This window comes from Mustela erminea, chromosome 18, assembly GCF_009829155.1.
Source record: "Mustela erminea isolate mMusErm1 chromosome 18, mMusErm1.Pri, whole genome shotgun sequence".
Classification (NCBI taxonomy): Eukaryota; Metazoa; Chordata; class Mammalia; order Carnivora; family Mustelidae; genus Mustela; species Mustela erminea.
The window spans coordinates 47700156-47724719 of NC_045631.1; the positions used below are offsets into that span (position 1 = coordinate 47700156).

Genomic DNA, 24564 nt, shown 5'->3' on the forward strand with positions numbered 1-24564 from the left:
CTAATCCTTTTGGGGAGCCATCATTCAGACCACTACAGGGGTGGGTCAAGATGATACCTGGTTTAAATCTCTCATCCTAGGCATTATTAGTAAAGCCCAATAAAGCCAAGAGGCATTTGTAGGGTTCTAGACAAACAAAACAACTTGACCAAAATTTTTCTGCTCTGTTCTTCTTCTGGGGGTTGTTTGAATCCCAGCCTTAATTGTTCCCAACAGTGGACCTCTGGCTAGAAAAATCATAACTACCAGTTATTAGACACTAACTGTCTAGCATCCTACAAGGGTGATATTACTGGTTTGCTCTTACAGGTAAGGAAACAGACTCAGATGGGGTAAGTCATTTTACAAGGTCACTCATAGTTTAGCAGTGGTTGAACTGGGAATTAAATCCTAGCAGAAGCAGTGGTCATTGGGAATGCCTCTCCGAGGTGGGAACGGATGCTGTGCACACAAGTCCAGATTAATCTGAGGATTTTGTTGCCCTAAAGCAGCATTCATGAGCATAATTTCTGCCCTTTCTATGTTGACACTTTTATTTGGGGAGAAATCAGTGTGACATAGAGGCTAAGAGAGTAAGTGTTCCAGAGTCAGACAGACTGAGCATAATTCAGGCTCAGTTGTGTCTTAACTGTGTGACTCTGGATAAGTTACGGGTTTCAGTTTTATTCACTTGGGGGGACAGAGAAAGGGAGGGGACAAATAAGACCCACCTTATGGAGCTGCCATGAGAATTAACTCAGGTAATGCATGTAAAGGGCTTGGAACAGGGCCAGCCAGACATATGATAACTCAAAAAAAAAGTTAGCTATTTGAGGTATGATGCTTACTCGGAGTCCTACTAATTGGTTGCTCCCCTTAGAAATCTTTAAGTCTTTGAGGCCTTAAACTTGGTAACTCGGTCACCATTGGTTGCTGTTCTGTCTTGAGCTCCTTCCAGAAACAGAGCCTGAGACAAGGACTCGGATACAGTCCTATGGCAGGTGACCTCAGACAGTAGGAGTGAGGAAGCAGGGCAGAGAAACAGAGAAAGAAAAGTCAACACTGGGGTGTGGGGAGGGGCTAGCAAGCTCCAGACCATAATGGTAATTGGATTTGATCCAGTTAAGATCTTCTGAAGTTTTGAAGTCCGGATTGCCTCTGGGTTTCACAGCATGCCCTGAATCAATAGTCTCTCATTTTCTCCTTGCAAAGCTTTTAAAGCAGTTAGTAGAAGCCAACCAACAACACAATCCATATAATTACCACTGCCCGTGCCTTTCAAGCACTGCATAGCCTAGTGCTCACTTTCTACGTCTGCCTCCTTCCCCACTGCAGAGGAAGGTCTGAATGACTGTACAGTAATTGTGAAGCTATGGTGTGTAAGGATTATCACCACCCTCCTTACCAACCTTTTACAACATCACCTGTTGCTATCCGTCCAAGGAGTAATTTCATTTCCCAGGGCTGCTTTCTAGGGCCTTCTGACACTCTGTCTTTTCCTGGACTGGCCCTGAAAGCAGAGCCTGAGATAAGGATTCTAATTTATCTGGGAGGTGACCCAAGGGTACAAACATTAAGGGACCGGAGAAGAAGTGAGTACCAGCATGTACTGTTGAGTTGGGCACTTCTATGGGCAACTGGGGCGTGATTCGACTGGAACCTTCTGAGGAACAAGAAAATGTCCCTCAGAACTGTCTGCTTGAGGACCTATCAGTTGGCTTCCCTCCCTGATTGGCTGAGGGTTGTCCGAGGAGGTGATACCTCCCCCACTTTGCTGTGCATGTGGACATTCCAAGGGGGCTTCCACTGGCATCTCACCCAGGGTGCTGCAAAGCACCAGGGCAGAAAACGGGGGCACGTGTTGTCCACTTGAAGCAAGACACTGTCGACACAAAGTGAATGGAGTCTCAGTGGCAGCTGGAATCAGAGGTGAGGCCCAGGGGATGTGACGTAAGATATAGGAGTGATGGGTACGCCATCTCCCAAGAATTCCTGTCACGACAATAAGTGCCACATGTGGCGCACGTACCAGGGCACAGGTGCTGTGAAGGGCTTTGTCTGCTAAGGCTCAAGCAGTCCTCACGACTCCCTCCTCACCCAGCTGCGACTTCCTGTGGCTTCTCTCTCTACCTGATCCCCCCTGCACAGATGTTCAGGCTTTCAGACTGAATTGTTCAGGAAGAGAAGAGGAAAAGGAAAGGGAAAAGGTCTACTGAGTTTTCATTTCAATAGCTACATTTTTGTCATGTCTATTTCAGCTTCACTTTGGGTCTTTTTCAAATCCATAGATTCTTGACATTTTTTTGTTGTTGTGAAATAGAGCACACATTATAAGAAAATGCATTAAAATAGACATGTACAGGTTGGTAAGTTACACCGAGTGAACACTGCCAGTAGCCCAGACGCCCTCTGCATGCCTCTCCCCACTCACAAACGCACCTCCTTGCCTTCACTACTCATTTAGGGGAATCAATTCTTTGCTTTTCTTTACAGTTTCACCGCCAAGTATGCATTCCTGAACACCGTCTTTAGTTTTGCCTGGTTTTGAATTTCATATAAATGGAATCATATAGCATTTATTCTTGTGTCAGGTTTCTTTTGCTCAACATTATATTTGCGAGATTTATCCTTGTTGGTACATGTAGTTGTAATTACATCTTCTATTACTAAAGAGTATTCCACTGCTTGAATATACCGTAATTTATCCGTTCTACAACTCATAGACATTTGGACTGTAGAAAGTTGAGGGCTATTACAGTTATGCTGCTATGACCACTCTTATGCTACGAACATGTCTGCTGCTTCCCAAGTGCATGCAATTATGCTGAAAATGTGTAGGGATACAATGACAGGGTCGTGGGGTTGATCCCCAGACTAAGGAGACAATGCCATAATATTGTCCCAAGTGGTCCTAGCCCCTCTTCATTCCCTTGAGCAGTGAGTTTCCAACCCCCTACATTCTCTCTCCACACTGGCACTGTCATTTTAATGTAACCATTCTTGTGGGCATATCGGGATATCTCATTGTGATTTCAATTTGCACTTCCCTGAGACTAATTAAGGTTGAACACATTTTCCTACATTTATAGATCATTTGGATTTCTTTTTTAATGAAATACCTGTTTGAGGTGCTCTGCCTGTTTTCCTAGGAGGTGTTTTGACTTTTTATTAAGAGTTGTTCTCGTACTCTGATACTTAATTTTTTACTGTCTTAATGTTGCCTTCTGATGAAAACTAGTTTTAATTTTAAGAACTTAATTTGTCTACCTCTTCCTTTCTGGTGTTTTTTTTTGAGTGTATGTGTGTCCAGGTGAAGAAATATTTCCTCAACCTAAGGTCATATAAGTATTATCCTATATTACTATCTACCAAAGATTTTTCTCATTTACTTTTGTATTTTGGTTTACAATCACCCAGAATCGTTTGTGTGGTATGAAATGAGCATCCTATCTCTCCCCACTCCCATGCATGAACATCACCAACTCTAGCACTCTCTACTGAAAAGCTGTTCTTTCCCCCACTAAACTGCTATATCATCTTTGTTACAAATAAATGTCCATATACATGTGGGTTTCCTTCTGGGCTTTAGATTCTGTTTCATTATTCTACTTCTCTTTTGTGTCAATACCATACTCGTTTTAATAAGTTTTGATAACTGGAAAAGCAGATTTTCTAATCTTGTTCTTTTTAAGAATGTTTTAGCTATTCTTAACCTTTTGTATTTGTATTTGTATTGTTGGAATTTTAGAGACAGCTTAAAAAAAAAAGAGTCAGCTTGTTATTTTCTTAAAGAAAAAACAACAACAACAACTCTGAACATGATAGGGATATCAGTTGATTGATGTTGCGCTGAATTTATAGATCAATTTGGGGAGTATTAACATTTTTAGGATAGTGAGTGTTCCAAACAACAGATATCACCCTGTAATAAGCAACCCAATTTCTTAAAGAGACAGAGAGAGCGAGAGAGAGAATAAAAGACCTAATGACCAACTTCAATCAATTTTATGAAATTATGAGACAATGGAAAATCAGTTAGATATCTGATATTAAAGAACTGTTTTTTAAAAACTTTTTATTATGAAAATTCTCAAACATGCACAAAAATAAAAAGACAATACCATGAACCCTCATGTACCCATCACCCAGCTTCAACAACTCAGAGATACTGTTGTTTTTTATCTATATTCCAGCACTTTTTAAAAACTGGAGAATCTTAAGGTAAATCTCAGATATCATGTAATTTCACTAAAAAATATTTACAAATGGGGACGCCTGGGTGGCTCAGTTGGTTAAGTGGCTGCCTTCGGCTCGGGTCATGAGTCCAGCGTCCTGGGATCGAGTCCCACATCAGGCTCCTTGCTCCGCAGGGAGCCTGCTTCTCCCTCTGCCTCTGCCTGCCCCTCTGCCCGCCTGTGCTCTCTCTGTCTCTATGACAGATAAATATATAAAATCTTTAAAGAAAAAAATATTTACGTATGTGTCTCTTTTAGATAAGGATTAAAAAAAAGCGCCATAATACCATTATCACACATCCAAGGAAATTGTCAATAATTCCTTAATAGCGTCTAGCCTTAATTGTTTTAGGTGTGATAGTGGTTAACAAAAGACACTTCACTAAAATACTTACAAATGAAATGAGAGCCGCAGTCGGCTTCAAACTGATAAGGAAGGACGGCTGTTGGGTGGACGAGGCAGGATGTCCACAGGTTGACGGTAACTGGTGCTGGGTGACAGCACTTGATATTAATTACACTATTCTTCGTATGTTTGGAATTTTTGTCAGGTGAGTAATGACAGTATAATTAACACAAACCTAAGCAGCACATAAAAGTTCAAAGATTTCTTTTAAATATACCTGTTAGAACCAGACACAAAATACACTGTAATAATGCCATTTAATATTTATTTTATCTTGTTTTTTAAAAAATCAATAAATGTTCTAACTTCTTAAAGTTCAGTTTGGGGTTAATGTTCAATATTTGACAGTACACATGTGGCAGATTCTAGGAAGACTCCATCTTTCCTGATAAGAAAACCCACTTCAGAAAGGGTTAAGCCCTAAGGCATAAGCTGTGTTTGATCCAAATAAATCATGACATTCTCATTCCCTCAGGCAGTGACTGGCCTAGGGATAACCAGGTGACCCAGTTCTGACCAATGAAGTGTGAACACGGCTTCTGACTGGGATGATTGAGAAAGCTTTTAGTTTCCCAGTTAAAAAGGGAAGAGTTTTGGCCAGTTAACTCTTATCTCTTTGATTTTCTTCTTAACTAGAATGTGGACAAGAAGGCTAGAAATATAGCAGCCACCTTGTGACCACAAAGCAGCAAGTATAAAAATATAAGCCAACAAACCCAAGATGGTAGAACACAAAGGTATCAAGAGTCTGGGTCCCTAACTATAGAGGAAACAATTATACCAGCTCTGGACAGTCTACGCCCACCCCTCTAAGACTTCTTGTTATGAGAAAACCAAATTACGATCTGCTTAATCCAATACAGTGAGATTTTTGTTTCTTGTAGCTGAACTATTTCTGATAGAATGGAATCCTTAAGAAATATAAATAATAAAAACTGAATTAAAAAAGCACCCAAAATGTTTACTTCATAAGAATAAAGAGGCTAAAACAAATCTAACATAAGACAATCAAATTAGGAAAGGAGAATATTTATTACACAAATATTAAAATCTACACATTCTTAGCTGATGATATATACTTGACCAAAAAATCTTTTACTTTGGATATATGCATCATTTCCTTCATTGTGGTGTCTCTACTTCTCAGATGTATTAACCCATTCTCCAAAGTAGCTTCAGTAATCAAAACTGTGAACAGGATACTCATTTCATCATATCTAAGGAAAAAAATAGTTCCACAAAATACATGAGCACAAATATAAACTATAAATTCACCATATTACCAGCTTCAATTACTTTAGAATCCAGCCACTTCCCAGAGGCAGAAAACTCAAAAGCAGGGCTTGAGAGTTGGACCAAAAACACTTTTTAAAAGTATCTGAACCATATACAAACTAAATTTTTCAGAAAGTTTCTCTAACATATTGTAATAAATGAAAAGTCACCTCAACACATAATTTGGGGTAAATTGTATTATATATATGTGTGTGTGTATATATATATATATATATATATATATATATATACACACACACACACACACATATATATTATATATATATATTTACATATATTTAGAAGAGATTTCTGTTACTCATAAAGAAACACATCATCAAAAACTCTGAACACATGGTTTTAGTGACAAGAAAGACAATCTTACTTTGAGTAAAGTTGTTCCAATGAGGACTGCACAGTTTCCATATAACCAGGCCACACAGAAATTCCATTTTCTAGTAATTCATTAAATAACCCTTGACAGACCTGAGGAAAAAATACAAACAATTCAAATATGAATGAGGTAAAAGTAGCCAAAATGACTACCCTGTTTTGGGGAAACCACAAATCACCTTTTCCAGTCCTTAACACAGAGCATGAATTCTTTTAGTTATGTGATCATACCGTTTACAATTCATACACTGGATACTTACAAATAGCATACTTCCTCTAAAAATGAAGAAATTAAGCACTGCAAAGCTACTCTATGCAAATCTTCCCTAAGAGAAAATTTTATATAACAGATACAAGCATTTTTGTCATCATCATTACCCTTCAAAACTCAAACAAAACAGATTCCATCAGAGAAAAACACGAAGTGCAAAGGGCTGTGCTAACTGTGCGCTCCTCTGAGAGCTGGCAGCTGAGCCCCAGGGTTACACCCCCACGTGGGGAAGAGAAGAGCCAGCCAGTAAAGGAAACAAAGGAGGAGCAGCCAGACAAGTAGGAGGAAAATGAGGAAAGTGGTGTTCCTGAAGCCAACTAAAGAAAACGTTTCCAGAGAATGGTTTATTTCAGTGGGAATGCTGGACACAAAACCTGACTGGAAATACAGAGTAATGAGTAATATTACACAATAAACTTTACTGTTTCCTTCACTCGCAATGGTGAAGCAAAATGGCAAAAATTTTAAACACCCTTAACAACCCGGAGCTAAAACGCTAGAGCAGGATTTCTCCCTTTCTGCACTGCTGACGCTGGGATGTTTAGCAGCATCGTGGCCCCTGAGATGCCTGCAGCACTCCCCTCCCCACCTGAGACAACCAAAAATGTCTCCAGATGGCCCTGCAGGGGAGGGTGGCTGCGGTGGGTGGGGGAGGGTATGCCTGAGCTACAGCACTGTTTCTCAAACTCTTCAGGGAATACTGGAATCCCCTGGAGGGCTTGTCTGTCCAACACAGGTTGCTCTGCTGCATTACCAGAGTTTCTGATCCAGCAGCTCTGGGGTGAGGACCAACAATGTGCATTTCTAACGAGTTCCCAGGGAAAGATCAGTGGGTGTGAAGGGACCTGATATTTGGGGATAGTTGAGAATATAAATATTTACACAATAAACGTTTGGTTTATTATTATTATTAAGATTATTACTTTATTATATTATTATATATTTGGTTCATTATAAATATTTTATATTTATTTTTATATTTATACATAATATAAATATATTTAGTGGATAAATATATTTATATTATAAACATTTGCACAATAAACTTTGGTTTATTATTATGCAAATTATTATATTATTATTATATTATATTTATTATTGTTATTAAAATTATTAACAGACAAAAATAAACATCACTGTGGATTTTAAAAAGTGGGTGACAGCAAGAACATCTGCTCTTCCTACTGGAAGGCAGAAGAGAAGTAGCTCTGGCCCAAGTAAGGAAATGGGAACCCCTACGCCATGAAAATATGAACAGGGGCAGCCAATCTGGAAACAATCTCACTGACAATAGTGAAATTTAGGATACGTGTCCATTTTATCGCGAAATCCCATCTCCACGTATATAACCACCAAAACCCCTTATATAGCCCAGAAGGTCCTGTCCTACTACGGAGGGGAGAAAAGTTAAAAACAGAATGAGATATATAACATACTCCCTTTTGGTAAATTAAAAACACCCAGGAGGCTGCCACAACCCTAGGGGGAAAAGTGGATATGAAACCACCACCTTCCCTTCCCCTGAGTGCACTCTCCCCACCTTCCCAGACCTCTCCACAGGAGCCTGAGGAAGAAAGTTGGGTAGATCTGACTAAGTGTCCTCACTTAGGTGCTGGGTGGCTCTGAGTCACACAGGACCCAGGCATGACTGTGGAAGGGGTTTCTGGAAAGAAACTAAAACCACCCTCCTGGCTTCCCAAGAGTGTTTAATTAGACCAGATAGATTAGAAGAATGAAGATAAGGTACAGGTCTAGAACCTGTACTTACACCAATAAGTATCAAAAAAGTGTTAGGTTAAAAATGTAAGCAGGCAAGAAATAATTCACTAGACATTTGTACGAACACTTGGATTACCAAAACTCTGCATACTCATTTGAAAAGGCAACTGTGAGTAAGCATGACTTTAACAACAAAATCACTGAGCTGTATATAGCTTCTTTTATATACTATGCTTCATATCATCTACAATAAACCAGAGTATGTATCCATAGCTATTTAATTAAATTTTTTAAAAAGCAAACAAATCAAAATTTTACATGGTAAGTTACTAATTTATCTGAAGTAATAGTTTTATTAATTAATTAATTAATTTTTTTTATTTAGAAAGATTACTTATTTATTTATTTGACAGACAGAGATCACAAGTAGGCAGAGAGGCAGGCAGAGAGAGAGGAGGAAGCAGGCTCCCCACTGAGCAGAGAGCCCGATGCAGGGCTCCATCCCAGGACCCTGGGATCATGACCTGAGCCAAAGGCAGAGGCTTTAACCCACTGAGCCACCCAGGCACCCCAAAGTAATGGTTTTATTTTATTTAAAATCATGATACTAAAACTCATTTGACCCACCTGTCTTAATTCCACCGTTGGGCCTCTTCCCACGTCCAAAGCAACCTTAACAGGGGCTAAACAAGGATGAAGTTTAAGTACCTAAAGCAATTTAAAGAGAGGGGGGAAAATGGATAGCACATCTTGTTTAAATCTAACACAAGCACTATCAAACATAGGAGCTTCTAAACTGTAAAAATTGCATGTGAAAACGGAAGCTAGCTGAGGTCATAAATCGTGTAATGATGTGTTCAGCTGGCTATATCCAGCTGCTCATTGATTTCTCCACTTAGATGTTCTGCAGAAGGAAGTTCACTTGATACTCTCTCATTTTCTGACGACTCCATTTTCCCTCAATCCAAACACCCCTTCCTGGTATCACTGCTTTCCCTACCCAACCCCAGCCAAGGGACTCGTTCTTCGAACTTTCTCTTGCCAAAACCTACCCCTCTTCCTACTCATCCATCCAACTCAACAACGGGGTGGCTCCCTGGTGCCAGAAACAGTTCTAGGTACTAGGTTCGTAACTTCTTGCCCCTCATGGTGGGGATGGGGAGATAATAAACAAGTAAATAATATGCTTGAAGGTGGTAAGTGGTTTAAAAAAAGGTTGGTGGGGGAGGAGATAGGAAATGCTGGAGGGGCAGGTTGGAGAGATTTTTGCAATTTTAAATAAGTTGGTTAAAGGTCTGAGGTTGACAGGTGAGCAAAGACTTGAGAGGTGGTTGTGGATCCTGGAGGAAGAGCATTTCAGACAAAGGGGAGAACAGTGACAAAGTTCTGAGCGGGAAGCATGACTGACATTTTCTAGAAACAGCAAAGGGGTCCATCCTGTTGGAGCAGAGAGTAAGGGGGGGTGCTGGAGGAGGAGGTCAAAAGGGAATGGTTTTGTAAAACACTTTAGGGGCTTTGCCTTTTCCTCTGAATCAAACAGGAACTCAGTGGAGTGTTCTAAGCAGTGGGGCAAAGTTACATGCACCATTTAAAAGGGCCACTCAGTGCCAGTGGGGGGGGGGGGGGGGATGGCGGTGGCATCGATCAGAGTGGAAGAAGGGCAAGTGGAAAAAAAAGGGTTAGATTCAGGATATATTTTGAAAACAGAGTCCAGTGGTTTTTGCTGATGATTTGGATGCGGGGTATAAGAAAAGAAAGGGTCCCTCATTTGCTATATATCCTATAAACCCCAAACCCTGGAACGATTCTATAATGTGACCTTCTTCATGGGCATATCAGGCTCAATGAGCACTGCATGACAAACCACTCAGCTATGCAAAGTGGTACTACAAATTCATGGTTTCCAAACTCAACATGTTCCAACGTTTGATTCTGGGCAGCTCCCTTTCACATTCAAGGGGAATATGAACACTCTAAATTCTCGCCACTTAAACCTCTATTCCTCCACATTTGAAGCTAATCATCCTGCTTTCTAATTCCCTAAGGAAATGGAGGACATGAGGAAAACTTCCTCCAAAGGCTAACCAGCCCTGGTAGCGTATTTCTATCTATACCATCATTTCTCTTCTCTGTGCTTTCTCAAATAACTCCTTTTCAGGGCCAATCCCTCCACTGGTGTTCTTGATCCGGTCTTGACACTTCATGTCTCCTTCAAAATCTCGCTCCATTAGTCATTTATCTTCTTTCCTGTGGCTTCAGTCCCTCTTCTCTCTTGATTCTGAGCCCATAAACATGGCCTTGACTCCGGCCCCAAGATAGCTCCTGTGATCTAGTGAATAGCCACTTGGGGTCGGACTAGAAGCAGAGAGGTCAATACCACAGTCTTGGTAGTCTGACATATTCCTGCTTAACATTCTTGATGCAAATAATTGGAAGCCACCGAGTGAAAGGCTCAGGGGCTAAGAATCAGAGATTGCTCTCTACCTGTCTGCCAGGATCAAAGAGAAATGCCTCTGGGATTACCCAATAAGAATATCTTGCTCTATTCTGTGAGAACCTGCTTATTACTCCTGTGGCCAGGTTCTAAAAAATGAACAATGGTAAAAGAACTTGCACTGAAAGAAATTTATTATTCACATTTTTGTGTTAACAAACCAAGCCCACTAACATATGAGGGGAAAACATATTTTTTTAGCTTCCCAAGTTTATCTCTGAAAATCAAAAGCACCTTTCTATGAAGATTCTTCTTCCTTGTAAAGGAGTTGTCTGTGAGCTGGAAAGAATCGTAGAGGTAAGCCAGCACACCTCGGTCCAGATTTCCAGTAACAGATAAAACATATGGAACCACATTTTTTCGTCCATCTCGGCCCTTCACAGAAAAGTAAAACAAATATACAGACTCTGTTAGCAGAGCTCTCTCTTAAAACTACAGACTCACAGAATCAGAACACAAACTTACAAATTCATTCTACAAAGCCTTCACTCTGGGCCAACCTGTGCTAGGCAGTGGACCCACAAAAATGGGTATGACATATTCCCTGCTCTCAGGGAGATTAGGGTGTAGATCAGTGAGTCTCAACTGGCTATGTATTAGAATTGCCTTGAATTTTAAAATGTAAAGGTTTTATGCTTGGGCCCCATTCCTAGAGATTCTGAACTACCTGGATAGGCTTGGGACCTCAGCATCACTATTTTTCCAAAGGTCCCTAGGTGAGCATTATAATAAAGAGGATAATATTATAAGAAAGTCCAGCAGGGCCCTTAGAGAAAAAAATTGGTATGTTTAGGGATAGGGGTTTGGAGTATAATCTCTGGAAATAGAAAGTTTTTGTAATAAGCAAACCTCTTTTAAAAACCAGGTTTGGGGTATTTACTTTAAGGCTATAATTAAGAATATAAAATATACCATAATGCACAATATAAATCAGGGACTGATAAAAACACTTATTACTGCCTTTCTTTTAAACTCATAATCACCTCAAATTTTTTTCAATGTCAATCCAAAAAATTTAAAAGGTTTTGCATATAAACAGTTCTGCCTTCATTCTTTTTTTTTTTTTACTGTTATCACAGTCATCTGAACATTCACGTAATTCTCTAATACTTACAAAAAAATTTGTCAATCCTCAACTTCTATTAATTATCCGTGATCAAGCACAGTCTTCATTAACACATATGTATTGTTTTATTATTATTATTATTGTTATTAAAGATTTTATTTATTTGACAGAGGGAGACAGCAAGAGAGGGAAGATGAAGAAGCAGGCTTCCCTCTGAGCATGAAACCAGACACAGGACTTGATCCCAGGACCCTGAGATCATGACCTGAGCCGAAGGCAGACGCTTAATGACTGAGTCACCCAGGTGCCCCAGTGTTGGCATTTTTTTTTTTTAAAGATTTTATTTATTTATTTGACAGAGAGAAATCACAAGTAGTCGAAGAGGCAGGCAGAGAGAGAGAGGGGGGAAGCAGGCTCCCTGCTAAGCAGAGAGCCCGATGCGGGACTCGATCCCAGGACCCTGAGATCATGACCTGAGCCCAAGGCAGCGGCTTAACTCACTGAGCCACCCAGGAGCCCCCCAGTGTTGGCATTTTAAACCCATTTTAATGGCATGTGGTACTGTAAAGATTAATGTGAATTTGTCCTCAAAAGGCAGTACTCTTAAAATAAGACAAAATCAGAAAGGGAGACAAACCACGAGAGACTCTTAAACTATTGGAAACAAACTGAGGGCTGCTGGAGGGGAGGTGGGGGGGGGATGGGGTAACTGGGTGATGGGCATGAAGGAGAGCAGTGGGTGTTACATGCAACTGATGAATCACTAAATTCTACCTCTGAAACGAATAATAACTTTATGTTAATTGATTTTAAATTTTTAAAAAAGGCCATACACTTCCTGAAGTCTAGGATTCTAACTAAATTTATTAGTTGATGTCTTTTTTTTTTTTTTTAAAGAATTTATTTGACAGAGAGTGAGAGAAGGAGAGAGAGCACAAGTGGGGGGGGAGCAGCAGAAGGAGAGGGGGAAGCAGGCTCCCTGCTGAGCAGGGAGCCCGATGCGGGACTCGATCCCAGGATCCTGAGATCATGACCTGAGCCAAAGGCAGAGGCTTAACCCACTGAGCCACAGAGGTGCCCCTCTTTTTTTTTAAAAAAAAAGATTTTATTTATTTATTTGAGAGAGAATGAGTGAGAGAGAGCATGAGAGAGAAGGTCAGAGGGAGAAGCAGACTCTCCAAGGAGCTGGGAGCCCGATGCAGGACTTGATCCTGGGAGTCCGGGATCATGACCTGAGCCGAAGGCAGTTGCTCAACCAACTGAGCCACCCAGGCGCCCAATTTTTTATTAGTTATCTTATTTGTATTTAAAATTAATCTACTTCCTCTAATGAGAACTGCTCTGTTTATTTTCAAGTTCCAAGTACTTTTTTCCCTGAGAAGACTGTATTAGTCACCAAATAGCACATAAATCTCCACGTGTGACCACTCAGAAAATCTAAACATTCAGATCTGGACCCGCTCAAGAATGAGTCAGCACAGAAGAGGGCTCAGCCACAATTCTATCCATCTACATGGCTTCTAAAACTTTGCATCCACAGGGCACCCTGAAAAATATTACAGCTATTTACAAAGTGCCCTGTGGGATGCAAAGGCAAAATTCCTTCTCTAAAAAAATTATATCACCTGTTTAAATTTTTGAAAGCTCTGTTTATTTTAGGAAGTATATGAAGCACCTTTTCCCTTTGGCCAGACCTGAGTCTGGCCAGCCGGCTAGTGCATCCAACTGGGGTTGATCCGGGGCCAAACTTCTGGCCAGTGTGACTAGTAAAGAAGAGGACATTAACGTTGAAGGCCGGGCTTTCCAACCTTCCTCCTTCTCTGTGTTCTGGTCAGAGCATCTATTGAGGGGCCTATTAAAGGGAGGCGGAAGCAGCATGTCCGCAGTCAAGTTCCCTAACATCGTTCTTCCCTTTTTCTTCCCCTCATTCAAATACTCATCTAGAGTGTCTGGTGCGGGACATCTGGTATCAGTGCTGATCTTTGCATAAGAATGGTAGGGAGTTTGGTTACATACAAGAAATGAAAAAATCAACATACTGAAGATACTGGGAGCCAGGTTTCTGTCAGAGAACAGAATTATAAATTTGGAAAGAGGTAAAACGAGAATAAACCCTGTGGCATTAGACTAGAACTTGAAGAACTGGTAGGAACTCCTAGTTTTTAATAATAAGTAAATAGAGACACAGAGTTAAGTGTGTAAATATATACATATAAGTAATTGCCTCCAAATATTTCCTAGCTGCGTCCACAGAAAGGGCCCAGGAGCAATGATACCCAGTTGCAAAGAGTACACCTAGAAGCAAAATCTCAGATTTTAAATACATTTTCCTCTAATAAGAATTAAGATTCCTTGGAGAAATGGCTGACTGCACAGCCAGACCAAGAAACAAGATGATCTCAGAATAATGAGTTGCTGCAAAAGATAGGAAGTGCTCAGAGAATGATCGGGATATGTCAAAAGGTCACTGGCCAAGTTTAGGACAATTTTAGCATCAAAACAAAAAAATGCTAGTAACAGATTCCAACTCATGGAGAAAAATAGGAATCTGTAAGCCCATAAAAAGAAAGAGAGCGAAAAGCTCACCCCCATAGTATACTGCTGATAAATAAATCTAAAAGAAATAGTGAAGTAATAATAAAATTAATAATAATAGGGAACCTGGGTGGTTCAGTTGGTTAAGTGACTGCCTCTGACTCAGGTCATGATCCTGGAGTCCCGGGATCGAGTCCCACATCGGGCTGCCTGCTTGGTGGGGGAGTCTGCTTCTCCTTCTGATCCTCTCCCCTCTCAAGCTCTCTCTCTCTCAAATAAATAAATCAAATCTTTAAAGAAAAAAAAAATTAATAATAATTTTAAAATGATACCATTTGGCAACCCTCATAGTAATCACTGATCTGCCCAAGAATCACCAACGTAAGCTGCAACTGGTAAGTTAAAATGTGGTCAGAAACAAGTTATTTACTTGTCTTAAAATGTCTGCCACAAAAGACTTACCAATCACTTACTAATTAATAAGTACAAAAAAAATCTGTCAACTTTACATTGGAGAAACCTGGTAGCACTATCTTAACCAAGAGATAAAAGTGAACATCACAAGTAACAAATATGGTATCATGTGCCTCCTGATATGATGCCCGAGACGAGGGCAACACCAATTCTATGGTATTCCTAGCAAAAATATATAAACCATGAGAATACATGACAGAAACTCAAACTGAGGGACATTCCACAAATTAAGTGCAAAGGCATACATTCTTCAAAAATGTCAAAGTCATAGGCTGCCTGGCTGGCTCAGTCCATAGAACAGGTGACTCTTGATCTCCAGCTTGTGAGTTCGAGCCTCACATTCAGTGTAGAGATTACTTAAAATCTTTAAAAAAGAAAGTCAAGGTCATGAAAGACAAGATAAAATGAACTATTCATTTGAAGGAGACTAGAATTATGACAACTATGTGAAATCTTAAACTGGATAATGGACCTATGAAATCCATTATTAGGATACTCGGTTACATCTGAAGGATTACATGGATTGGATGGTAATAATGAATAACTGGCACATTCTTGATTTTGATGGCTGTGTTGTGGTTACAAAAGTGATTGTCCTTGCACTTCAGAAATACATACTACAGTATTAAGAGGTCATGGGGCCCTGTGTCTGCAACCTGTTCTCAAATGGCTTCAGAAATGATCAGTTAGAGAATCTGGGTAAAGGATGGATAGGAGCTCAAAGTAAAACATACGTGTAATTGAGACTCATTTCCAGGACACGTGTGTAAAAGTTCACGGTCTCCTAGATTCCATAGGGTCTCTATTGGCTCCTTTCCCCACGGAAAGCTGTAATAAAGTTGGTTTCCTTTTCGTCCCTCTTGGTCCTGACAATCACTGCTGCTGAAGTTAGACGGACTCATAGCAAACTGGAGAAGAAAGTTTGTTTTATTAATTCATGAAACTAAAGATTAAAAAGTAAAGTTGCCTGAGACTTTTATGTAGCAACTGAATGAAACTGGTCAGGTCCCATATTAAAAACTATGAAGTTCAGTTAAATATGAGCAAATGTATTGCTAAAAGCACAGTTTTTAGCCTGGAAGAACTGCAGAGAAAAACTATAGGGAGTGATCTAGCCTTTTTTGGGCCAGTTAATAAGAAGGGAAAGTGACCATAAACTAAGAGGGATAGAGAAGAAAGTGTATACTCACCATTCTTATCCTCTGACGAGTGTGACTATTTGTAATTATTCTACTTAACTGAGTGGTTGTTTGAGGATTTTTAAGAATTGGAAAAAGGAAAAAAAAAAAAAAAAGGAATTGGAAAAAGGCAAGACAATGGTGAGCCACAAATAAAATACCTATTTCAACTCTTGCCTCTTCAGCATGTACTAAAGCTTGAAAATAGATCACAGAACCATTTTCCAATACGGAGAATTCATGGACAGAGGCAGGGAGCAAAGGTTGAAGCTTTAAGGGTATACAAAGGTCAAACTCTACACCTGCCAGGAATACCAGGGGAGGCGGCTGAACTCTATCTCAAATGCAAAGGCTTATCCACAAAAGCTTTTGAATGAGAAAGATATCAACAGATATCTTTACCAAGGTAACTTTTTATATGGAACAAAGAAAATCATTACAAAGAGGCTTTTAATCGTACTTATTGATTTACTAGAGCTGTCTCTTACAAACATAATATAGCCCCACATCAAATAAAATTTTATTTATTAATTGATTTATGATTTTATTTATTTATTTGACAGAGAGAGAGAGAGAGAGAGCAGGAGCAGAGGGAGCAGCAGGCAGAGGGAGAAGGAGAAGCAGGCTCCCTGCTGAGCAGGGAGCCCGATGTGGGACTGGATCCCCGGACCCTGGGATCATGACCTGAGCTGAAGGCAGACACTTAACTGACTGAACCACCCAGGCGCCCCAAAATTTCATTTATTGTACAGAAGTATTATCTCTGACACACTAAGACGCTTCACCTATTAATTATCAAATTAAGGGTACCTTTCTCCACCACAGGAGTCGATGACGTAACCAGAAATCAAGCCACTGGCCTGCGGTTCTTGCTGAAGTAAACCAAACCAGTGAAGCCTCAGTCTTCTCACCGATTCTTTGGATATCAGAAATATCAGACAGTTACTTACTCAAAGATTATAGAATTTATCCTAAGGTGAAAGTGACTGGTTCTCGATTAAATACAAGGCCAAGTTATCTGCCATTTTTTGGTACCTTTTAACACCATCAAGTGTCTGCTTAGTATCAGAAACAGGATGAAAACACACTCCAATCTGGGCAAGGCCAAAAGGTAGTCTCTTGTTTACCAGATCCAGGCAATTAACATAGTGCTCCAAAGCACCTGTCAGAAGATAAATTTGTCACTATGTAAATCTATTCTATAAACCCAAGTCATAAGGGTCAGTTTATAAACAAATTAATATTATAATAATGTTAACATAGCAGTACAAGTAGCACAGAAAGAACTATTCAGGCAGATCTTCATTGATTACGACTTAGTTTTCCCACAACTTTTTGGTCTGATTTTCAAATCTACAAGAAAGTTGATAGTACATAAATACCTGTACTCTTCAGCTAGATTCACCAACTGTCAACATTCTGCCACATTTTCTCCTTGTTCACCCCAAAACATTTCAGCATGTGTCTCCTAAAATTATTCTCTGTATACCATTACACCATAAAATTAATCATAATACTGTAATTTTATATAACATATGGTCGATATTCTATTTTCTCCAATTGTCTCCCAAATGTCATTTGTTGTTTTCTTTTTCCCTAATTAAGGCTCCTGCTCTGCATTTTGATTACTTCTCTTTGCTTTTTTTTTTCTTTTTTTAAGATTTTATTTCTCACACAGATAGACAACCAGAGAGGAAACACAAGCAGGGGAAATGGGACAGGGAGAAAACTTAGGCTTCCCACTGAACAGGGAGCCCGATGTGGGGTTCGATCCCAGGACCCCGGGATCATGACCTGAGCATGGTTAAGACAGACATTTAACCACTAAGCCACCGAGGTGTCTCATCTTTAATCTCTTTTATTCTGGAACATTGTCCCTGATTCCTCCCTCCTTTTCTAACTTTTAATGACTCTGACTTGTGGTTTCAGTCCAGACCAGTCATACTCAAGATTTGGCTGATTGTTTCACTCACTTGGGTAAATCATTTTTAGCAGAAATAAATACTACATAGTTGATGTGTATGTCTTCTTGGATTCTAACAGGAGAAAAATAGTATCAAATTATTGCATATTAATGAAACTGGTTTTGATTTGATTACCTGGTTAGGTAGTGAATATCCATTCCTCAACACTACCCTGCTCAACAATCTCCCATGCAACATTTTAGAATCCACTGATGATCCTGCTTGAATCAATTATTATACTGGGGATTACAAAATCACAAAATGGTGATTTTTCTGTCTTTCCTTCCCACATTTATTACGTAGCTTCTGTGAAAAAAATAAACTTTTTCCACCTCCTTCCCCTACCAGCAGCCTCAACGATTTACTTTTTTGATTAACACAATAAATTTTGAATTTTAATGTGTTATGGTCCATTACCATTAATACTTAATATTCAGTTTGTCTCAAATTTAGCCGGTGGAAGTCTCCCTCAAGCCAGCATCTGTGTCCTTTCGACGTGACTTCACCAGTCTTCAAATGTTTCTTTGCTTTCTAACACCATAAAACTCATCTTGTGCTTTCCCTGCCCCAGATCTGGGATAAGCCATTTCTCCAAGAACTGATTCATTTTAGAAATAAAAATGTGTTGGGGCGCCTGGGTGGCTCAGTGGGTTAAGCCTCTGCCTTCGGCTCAGGTCATGATCTCAGGGTCTTGGGATCGAGCCCCGCATCAGGCTCTCTGCTCAACAGGGAGTCTGCTCCCCCCTCTTTCTCTGCCTGCCTCTCTGCCTACTTGTGATCTCTTTCTCTGTTACATGAAGAAATAAAAAATCTTAAAAAAAAAAAATAATAAATAAATAAAAATGTGGGTACTAGGTGTGTTCACTGCTATTGTCATTACTTATAGGACCATTACTTATGAAGAAAGTTAAGAATAATGTTTTTTTTCAATTATGAGGTCATACTGATATTGCTGATTCAAATTTAACATTGCAAAGTTTATCCTTTTCTTCCTTCATATTTGTGTCTCTTTTTTCTCACAGTGAAAATTCATTTTCATTACATTAATTTCATTAATTAACATTAATCCATTATTTGCTTTATTTTACAACATATTTGAAACAGCTTCAGAATTATAATTCCAACATTTCTATTTGGAATAAATCTAAGTTCAAGATTCCATTGTAGTTCTTTATGCACTTAGATTATGTACCACTAAATGACAGCATTGTGTTTAAGTTACTTGAGATTTCTGCTTCTGGTAATAAATAGTAGATCAGCAAGATAGGAAAAGGTGGTCAAGAAACTTTAAAAAAAAATCTGCTTCAAGCCTGAGCTATCTATCAAGGCAGTAAGGACTTGAGGGTCCAAAATATGGAGAGAAGGGAGGAGCAGAGAGGTGAGCCCAACACTTAGTGCTGCTTTTCTAAATCTCAATTAGCAGAGCTGAGAAGCTTCGTGACATCTTAAGGGACTGGGAAGTACAAAAACTATACTTCCTGACTCCTCAAGGAGGGACCCTGGTAAACACCCCAGCCTTTCACTAGGGACACTCAAAGGGCTACAATTTAGCAGTAGAGATGAAAACCCTGAAGACCAGTCTCCAGTAAACTTAATCCCAATGCTCCCACTCTATGAGGTGTCTGGTGGCTCAGTCGGCTGGATGAATGTCTGCCTTTGGCTCAGGTCATGATCTCAGTGTCCTGGGATTGAGCCTCACATGGGGCTCCCTGCTCAGTGGGAAGTCTGCTTCTCCCTCTCCCTCTGCTCCTCCCCACCACTTGTGCTCTCTCTCTCAAATAAATAAAATCTTAAAAAATGATAGCTCCCACTCTAGCTGCCTGCCAAAAGCAAAAAGTAAATCCTCCCAGGAAGAATAAATCCACCCAGAAGCTCAATTTATCTCTACAATTTATATACAAATTACACAGAAGAGCCAGGAGAGAAGTCCAAATAACCAAAGGCCCAGAGAAAAACAAACAGATGTATCTGAGTTATTGGATGCAGATTCTTTAAAATGTGACTGGTGTTCAAGAAAGTTGATGGCAGGATGGGGGAAAAGTCTAACATATGTAATTTGCCACAGGACAGAGGAAAATGGGACAATAACTCTATCTGGGAATATAATGGCTGAGAATTTTTTTAAAAACTATTCATAAGTAGAGCTTTTGAGTTCAGTAGTTCAGACATGAAATAAAGAGAGCAAGGACCTTGGGAATAGAAAGTAGTAGCAAACTGGGTAATTCTAAGCTAAAGATTCTCTAAATAAGTGGTTTTGCGTTTCCTGAAGGAAAGAAAATGTCTAATATATCAATGGGTATTTTGATGAATGGACATCTAAGCAAGCTAAGTTTCATTTGCCTCCCCCCCCTTAAAAAGATTATTTTACTTATTTATTTCAGAGAGAGCACGAGGGGCAGGGGTTGTCAGTGGCAGGAGGAGAAGCAGACTCCTCACTGAGTAGGCAGCCCAACACGGTGTTTGAGCCCAGGACCCTGAGCTGAAGGCAGGTGTTTAACTGACTGAGCCACCCAGGGGCCCTTAAATTTCATTTTCTAATAGGGAAGAAAAGATCGATTTGTTTTGAACATGGTAAAAAGCAGTGATTTAACTTGCCCCAAATAAAGACATCATGGAATAATTAAAATAATACAAATCAGAACTGTTACAAATATTCACTAGTTTCCTTTATTAAGGAAATTTTTAAAATGCTATAAAGTGGGTACTAATTTTCAGAGAACCAAGTTAAATTAGTGCCATTTAATTAACACAGTAAAGATAGCATTTTGCAAAGATGAGATGCTGTGATGGCAAAGCTGTATCATAAAGAACTTGCAATTTTTTTTTTTTCAGAATCTCTGCGATCGTGTTCTATTTGACTTTAAAGGCAAATGATGGGGGTGCCTGGCTGGTTCAGAGGTGACACTTGATCTCAGGGTTGGGAGTTCCAGCCCCAACCTGAGTGCAGAGATTACAAAAATAAACTTTAAAGGCAAATGGTGCCCCATAAATTTCTGTGTATTCAGTCAAGAATCAGTTATAAAGCTTAATTAGTCCTACTTTTTTTTTTTAGTTGACACAAACATCACTTAAAGGGCTCTTCAAACGAGTGTGTAGATAGATACGTTTTCAGTATGAAAAATTGGGGGGAGGGAATTTTTGCGCTAGAAGAATGAGCTCTTGATTAGCCTATTGTGTGTAAAAATTAAAAAGTTAACTGTGGAAGTATTTACCAACATCTTGGTAACGACGAACAAATGATTCACATGATTTAATTTACTCCTAATTCTAGGGATGCTCAATGAACTGCAGGGTTGCCCCATGAAATTAAGAGCGTCACCTGGTCCTTCAAGCCAGATTCTTTAAGGAACAGTAACTATTCCAGAGACCACTTTTCTCCTTGGTAGAAACACTGTCAATATACCCAACTACTTCAAAAAGATGAGAACCAGATAATTTCCTTTTTACGTGATTAAAGGGCCAGTTGCAATCCGCGAAATCTAGCAAGTCTGCCATTCCACCCCATCTATTTTGAAGCATGAAATCGTGAAGCATACCGTGAAGAAGGTTCTCCCGTAGTTTCCCAGAAGTTTTTAATAAGTTCTCAAGAAATGCTACTAGCTGTTCCTTACTCAGCTCTTTGTCTTGCAAGATCTCCCGTAGAGTTTCTGCTGAAACTAACCTGAAGGCACTGTCCCCAGGCAGCGTAGGGCCAGGCTCGTGATGGAGGGCATCTACCGGGAAGACCTGCTCCCTGAACACCACCACCGAGGACCACCATTCTGCTGCCAGGTTCTTCCGCAGCTCAACGCCCAAGGGGCCAAAGCCGGGGTGGCACCCGCTCAGAAGAGAATGTCGGCTAAGCTGCCGCTTGCTGCCACTGAAGAAATGCCTTCTCTGACAGATCTCTAGCAGCTCCTCGGTCCCCTCACTGGACTCGGGGGCTTCGATCGGCTCGCTCCCCCGAGGCAGCTCCGCGTGCGACCTCACGGGCACTCCAAAGGAACTACTCCCTTCCATTAACGGCTCAGGCTGCCCCCCCTCCACTCGACCTCCAAAGCCAGACAACAGGCACCTGCACACTTTCTGGCAGGCCCTGACTGCTGCGCCAGAACGCATCGCCCGCGGGAGTTAAACAACGGTCTTGCACTAACTGGTTGACGCCGGGAAACCGCCACTAACAGGAGCCCGGGAGGCAACTGCGCACGCGCGACGGAAGTGACCGAGCGAGAGGCCGGCCACACCCACGGAAGCGCGTCACCGTGTTCCGGCTGCAGCCATCGTGGGCCCGGCCCAGTTGTGAAGGCTAAAGCCGACCTCGTACCGTTTCTGGCCTCCATCAAGTTTGGCCCCCTCTAATTAGGATTTTAGCACCCCTTGAAGGTCATTCCCTTCTTTTCACGGTCATACTGTACTGGAAGTCAGCTCGGCTTCTCAATTTTTTGCAAATCACATCAAAATACTTAAGCGTTGCCCAAATCATTTAAATGCACCTTTTCAAATTTAAGTGTTCGCGAAAATAAATCAGTTCCCACTAGTCTTAGCCCTTTGTGGTGGTTTAGAGACCCAGGCCTTAGCTGTACCTCATCATAAACGCTGCCGCCATGTTGCCTACCTACAGGAATGGGGATGGTGCTGTGTGACAGCAAACGCAGATGGGCTTTACAGCGTTCTCAGATAGCAGTGCTTCCACCGCGCCCCCCCCCCGAATATTTTTATAAAGGAACCCAAAGATTTTAAGCAACCCGCGCAGGTCAATATGGAGGCACGTTAATAATCTCTAATATAAAGGCAATTTTCCCTACCACAGACAAACCCTTCTACATGACAAGATGGGTTACCTGTTTTAAGACAGATCCAGGATTACCTAAGCTGGCAGGCACTTGTGACCTCACAAATTTTCATTCACACTCAACTCTCAGAACTGCCCAATTAGTGAAAAACAGCACACCCCAGAGGAAAAGCCCATGATTCCTACTCCTAGCTCCCCTTAAAAGTGGTTAGGGTAACCTTGAAAAATTAATGCAGATACAAGCTAATACATTCAACTACCAACAGGCAGTTTATGGAGGACAGCTTAGCAGTTAAATTTTAACTGTTAATTTATTATTAAGTGTAACATGTTGCAGGACAGGCTACACAAGCACGTGTGCAGAAGTTTGTAAAACAAAACAAACACAAAAAAAAAAAAAAAAAAAAAAAAAAACCCAAAACAAAAAAACCCTTTAAGACCGTTTTGCCAGAGAACAATTTTGTTTTAAAAATTCTTTCTAAACTCTATTAAAAGCTGGGCTCCATTATCGTGTTTTCCAATCAGGAAATACACACCAGGGAAGAGGCCTATACACAAATAAATAAAAGCGAGAATGGGGAGAAAAATCACATTTATTAGTTCAGACAACCACAGGCTGGACACAACACACATGCTAAAAAGTGGACTGTCTTAAAACTTACTTCAAAGGTAAATAGGTAAATGTTTTCCACAGCCCCACAATCATTTCAATAAATGTTTACAAATTAAAAGGCCGTTAGACATTAAACAGTAAAATATGTAATAAATACTCCAACCTACCCCAAAAGCTTCTTATAAGTTAAAAGTCATAATGAATTTGACTAACCATGCTATTGAAAACTGTTCAAGTCACTGGAGAGACTGAATCAGTTTTCAATGTATTAGTCCTAAAAATACCACTTCCCCATCCCCTACCCCAAGCAAATTCTAGTTTTACATTTTAGAGATAAGGCATTGACACCAATTAAAGCCTCAGTTTAATAATCAGAATTTAAATGAAGCCTCATGAAGACCTCTCCTCTCCTGACCAAAAGGAACATATATACCAGACTCTCTGGGAAGACATCCAGACCTATTTCTAGTCATTACTGAAATGAAGTATTAGAAAGGTTGGTGAGCCAAAGTTAAATCTAAACACCCCCTCCTCCCATGACCTTTCTAGCAATAAAAAAAACCACGTTGACCAAAGATGACTTGTACAATAGTCACTGTGCTTTTGGTTATGGTGCTTCCTCTTGGTTAAACATTAACTTTGACAGGATTTTGTTTGAATATGAATAGACCCTCCAGTTTGAAGTCCCCTAGAGTTCCCTGAATTATCATTAAGACATTCATGATTCCCAGTGTAACTACAGTTAAGTGCCCCAAGAGCCTGAAGACTACAATCTATACAAATTCAAACTTAGCTCTTGGCCAAGGATCTTAAAATGTGTGAAGTCTTTTAGCTTTGTTCACCATTTTGGTAATTTACAACAGAGCCAAGAGCAAGAATATAAACTATTCTGAAAAAGCAAGTTATTTGGAGCTTTAATGATAAAATTTTTGCAAAGGAATAAAGTCCATCCATGTTGCTCTCACACTTAAGCAGTTTGAGGGTGGGGCTGGCTATACAGCGGATTTCCCTATTTTAATCTCACTTCACCATTCTAACAATTAGGCTATTAAATGACTCACCTGATGAGGTACTGACAGAGAGAGCCTTAATGCAATTTAGCCTACAACTGTAAATTTACTTAAATCTCATTTTAATCCTTGCAATATAAATAGATCATTCTAAGAAGTGCCTTCTGATCTCCCCACTTCC

The 24564-nt window shown here is 40.1% G+C and overlaps 2 protein-coding genes across 7 annotated transcripts in view; one reads left to right on the forward strand and one right to left on the reverse strand.

The window, feature by feature from the left end:
- Positions 1-8716, forward strand: part of MILR1 (mast cell immunoglobulin like receptor 1) — a 28215-nt gene extending 19499 nt beyond the window's left edge. Inside the window, exon 9 of the mRNA XM_032319936.1 lies at positions 8692-8716. Within this exon, the coding sequence (XP_032175827.1) occupies positions 8692-8708 (17 nt within the window). The 3' untranslated portion in view covers positions 8709-8716. The remainder of the gene's footprint in view (positions 1-8691) is intronic.
- POLG2 (DNA polymerase gamma 2, accessory subunit) lies at positions 5634-24463 on the reverse strand. Of its 6 annotated transcripts, XM_032319927.1 has the most exons (8): positions 21526-24463; positions 17061-17187; positions 16836-16941; positions 15582-15755; positions 11007-11147; positions 8906-8986; positions 6281-6381; positions 5634-5837 (listed from the first exon to the last, which is right to left on the reverse strand). In XM_032319927.1, exons 1-8 carry the CDS (start codon positions 22085-22087, stop codon positions 5672-5674), a joined length of 1458 nt encoding a protein of 485 aa, XP_032175818.1. In that variant the 5' UTR covers positions 22088-24463; the 3' UTR covers positions 5634-5671. The 6 variants fall into 6 exon arrangements, with proteins under 6 accessions (XP_032175818.1, XP_032175824.1, XP_032175821.1 ...); XM_032319933.1 differs by lacking the exon at positions 17061-17187 and having other exon boundaries at positions 21651-24463; XM_032319930.1 differs by lacking the exon at positions 15582-15755.
- Between the last annotated feature and the right edge of the window lie 101 nt (positions 24464-24564).

What these genes read in the sequence shown, in the direction of transcription:
- POLG2 (XM_032319927.1), bottom strand. Translation starts at nt 22,087, where the DNA reads ATGCGTTCTGGCGCAGCAGTCAGGGCCTGCCAGAAAGTGTGCAGGTGC. An exon ending in AGAAGAATCTTCATAGAAAG is followed by an intron (nt 8,987 to 11,006) that starts GTGCTTTTGATT and finishes AAATTGCTTTAG; the next exon opens with GTACTTAAACTTCATCCTTG. An exon ending in TTGGAACAACTTTACTCAAA is followed by an intron (nt 5,838 to 6,280) that starts GTAAGATTGTCT and finishes TTTTTTCCTTAG; the next exon opens with ATATGATGAAATGAGTATCC.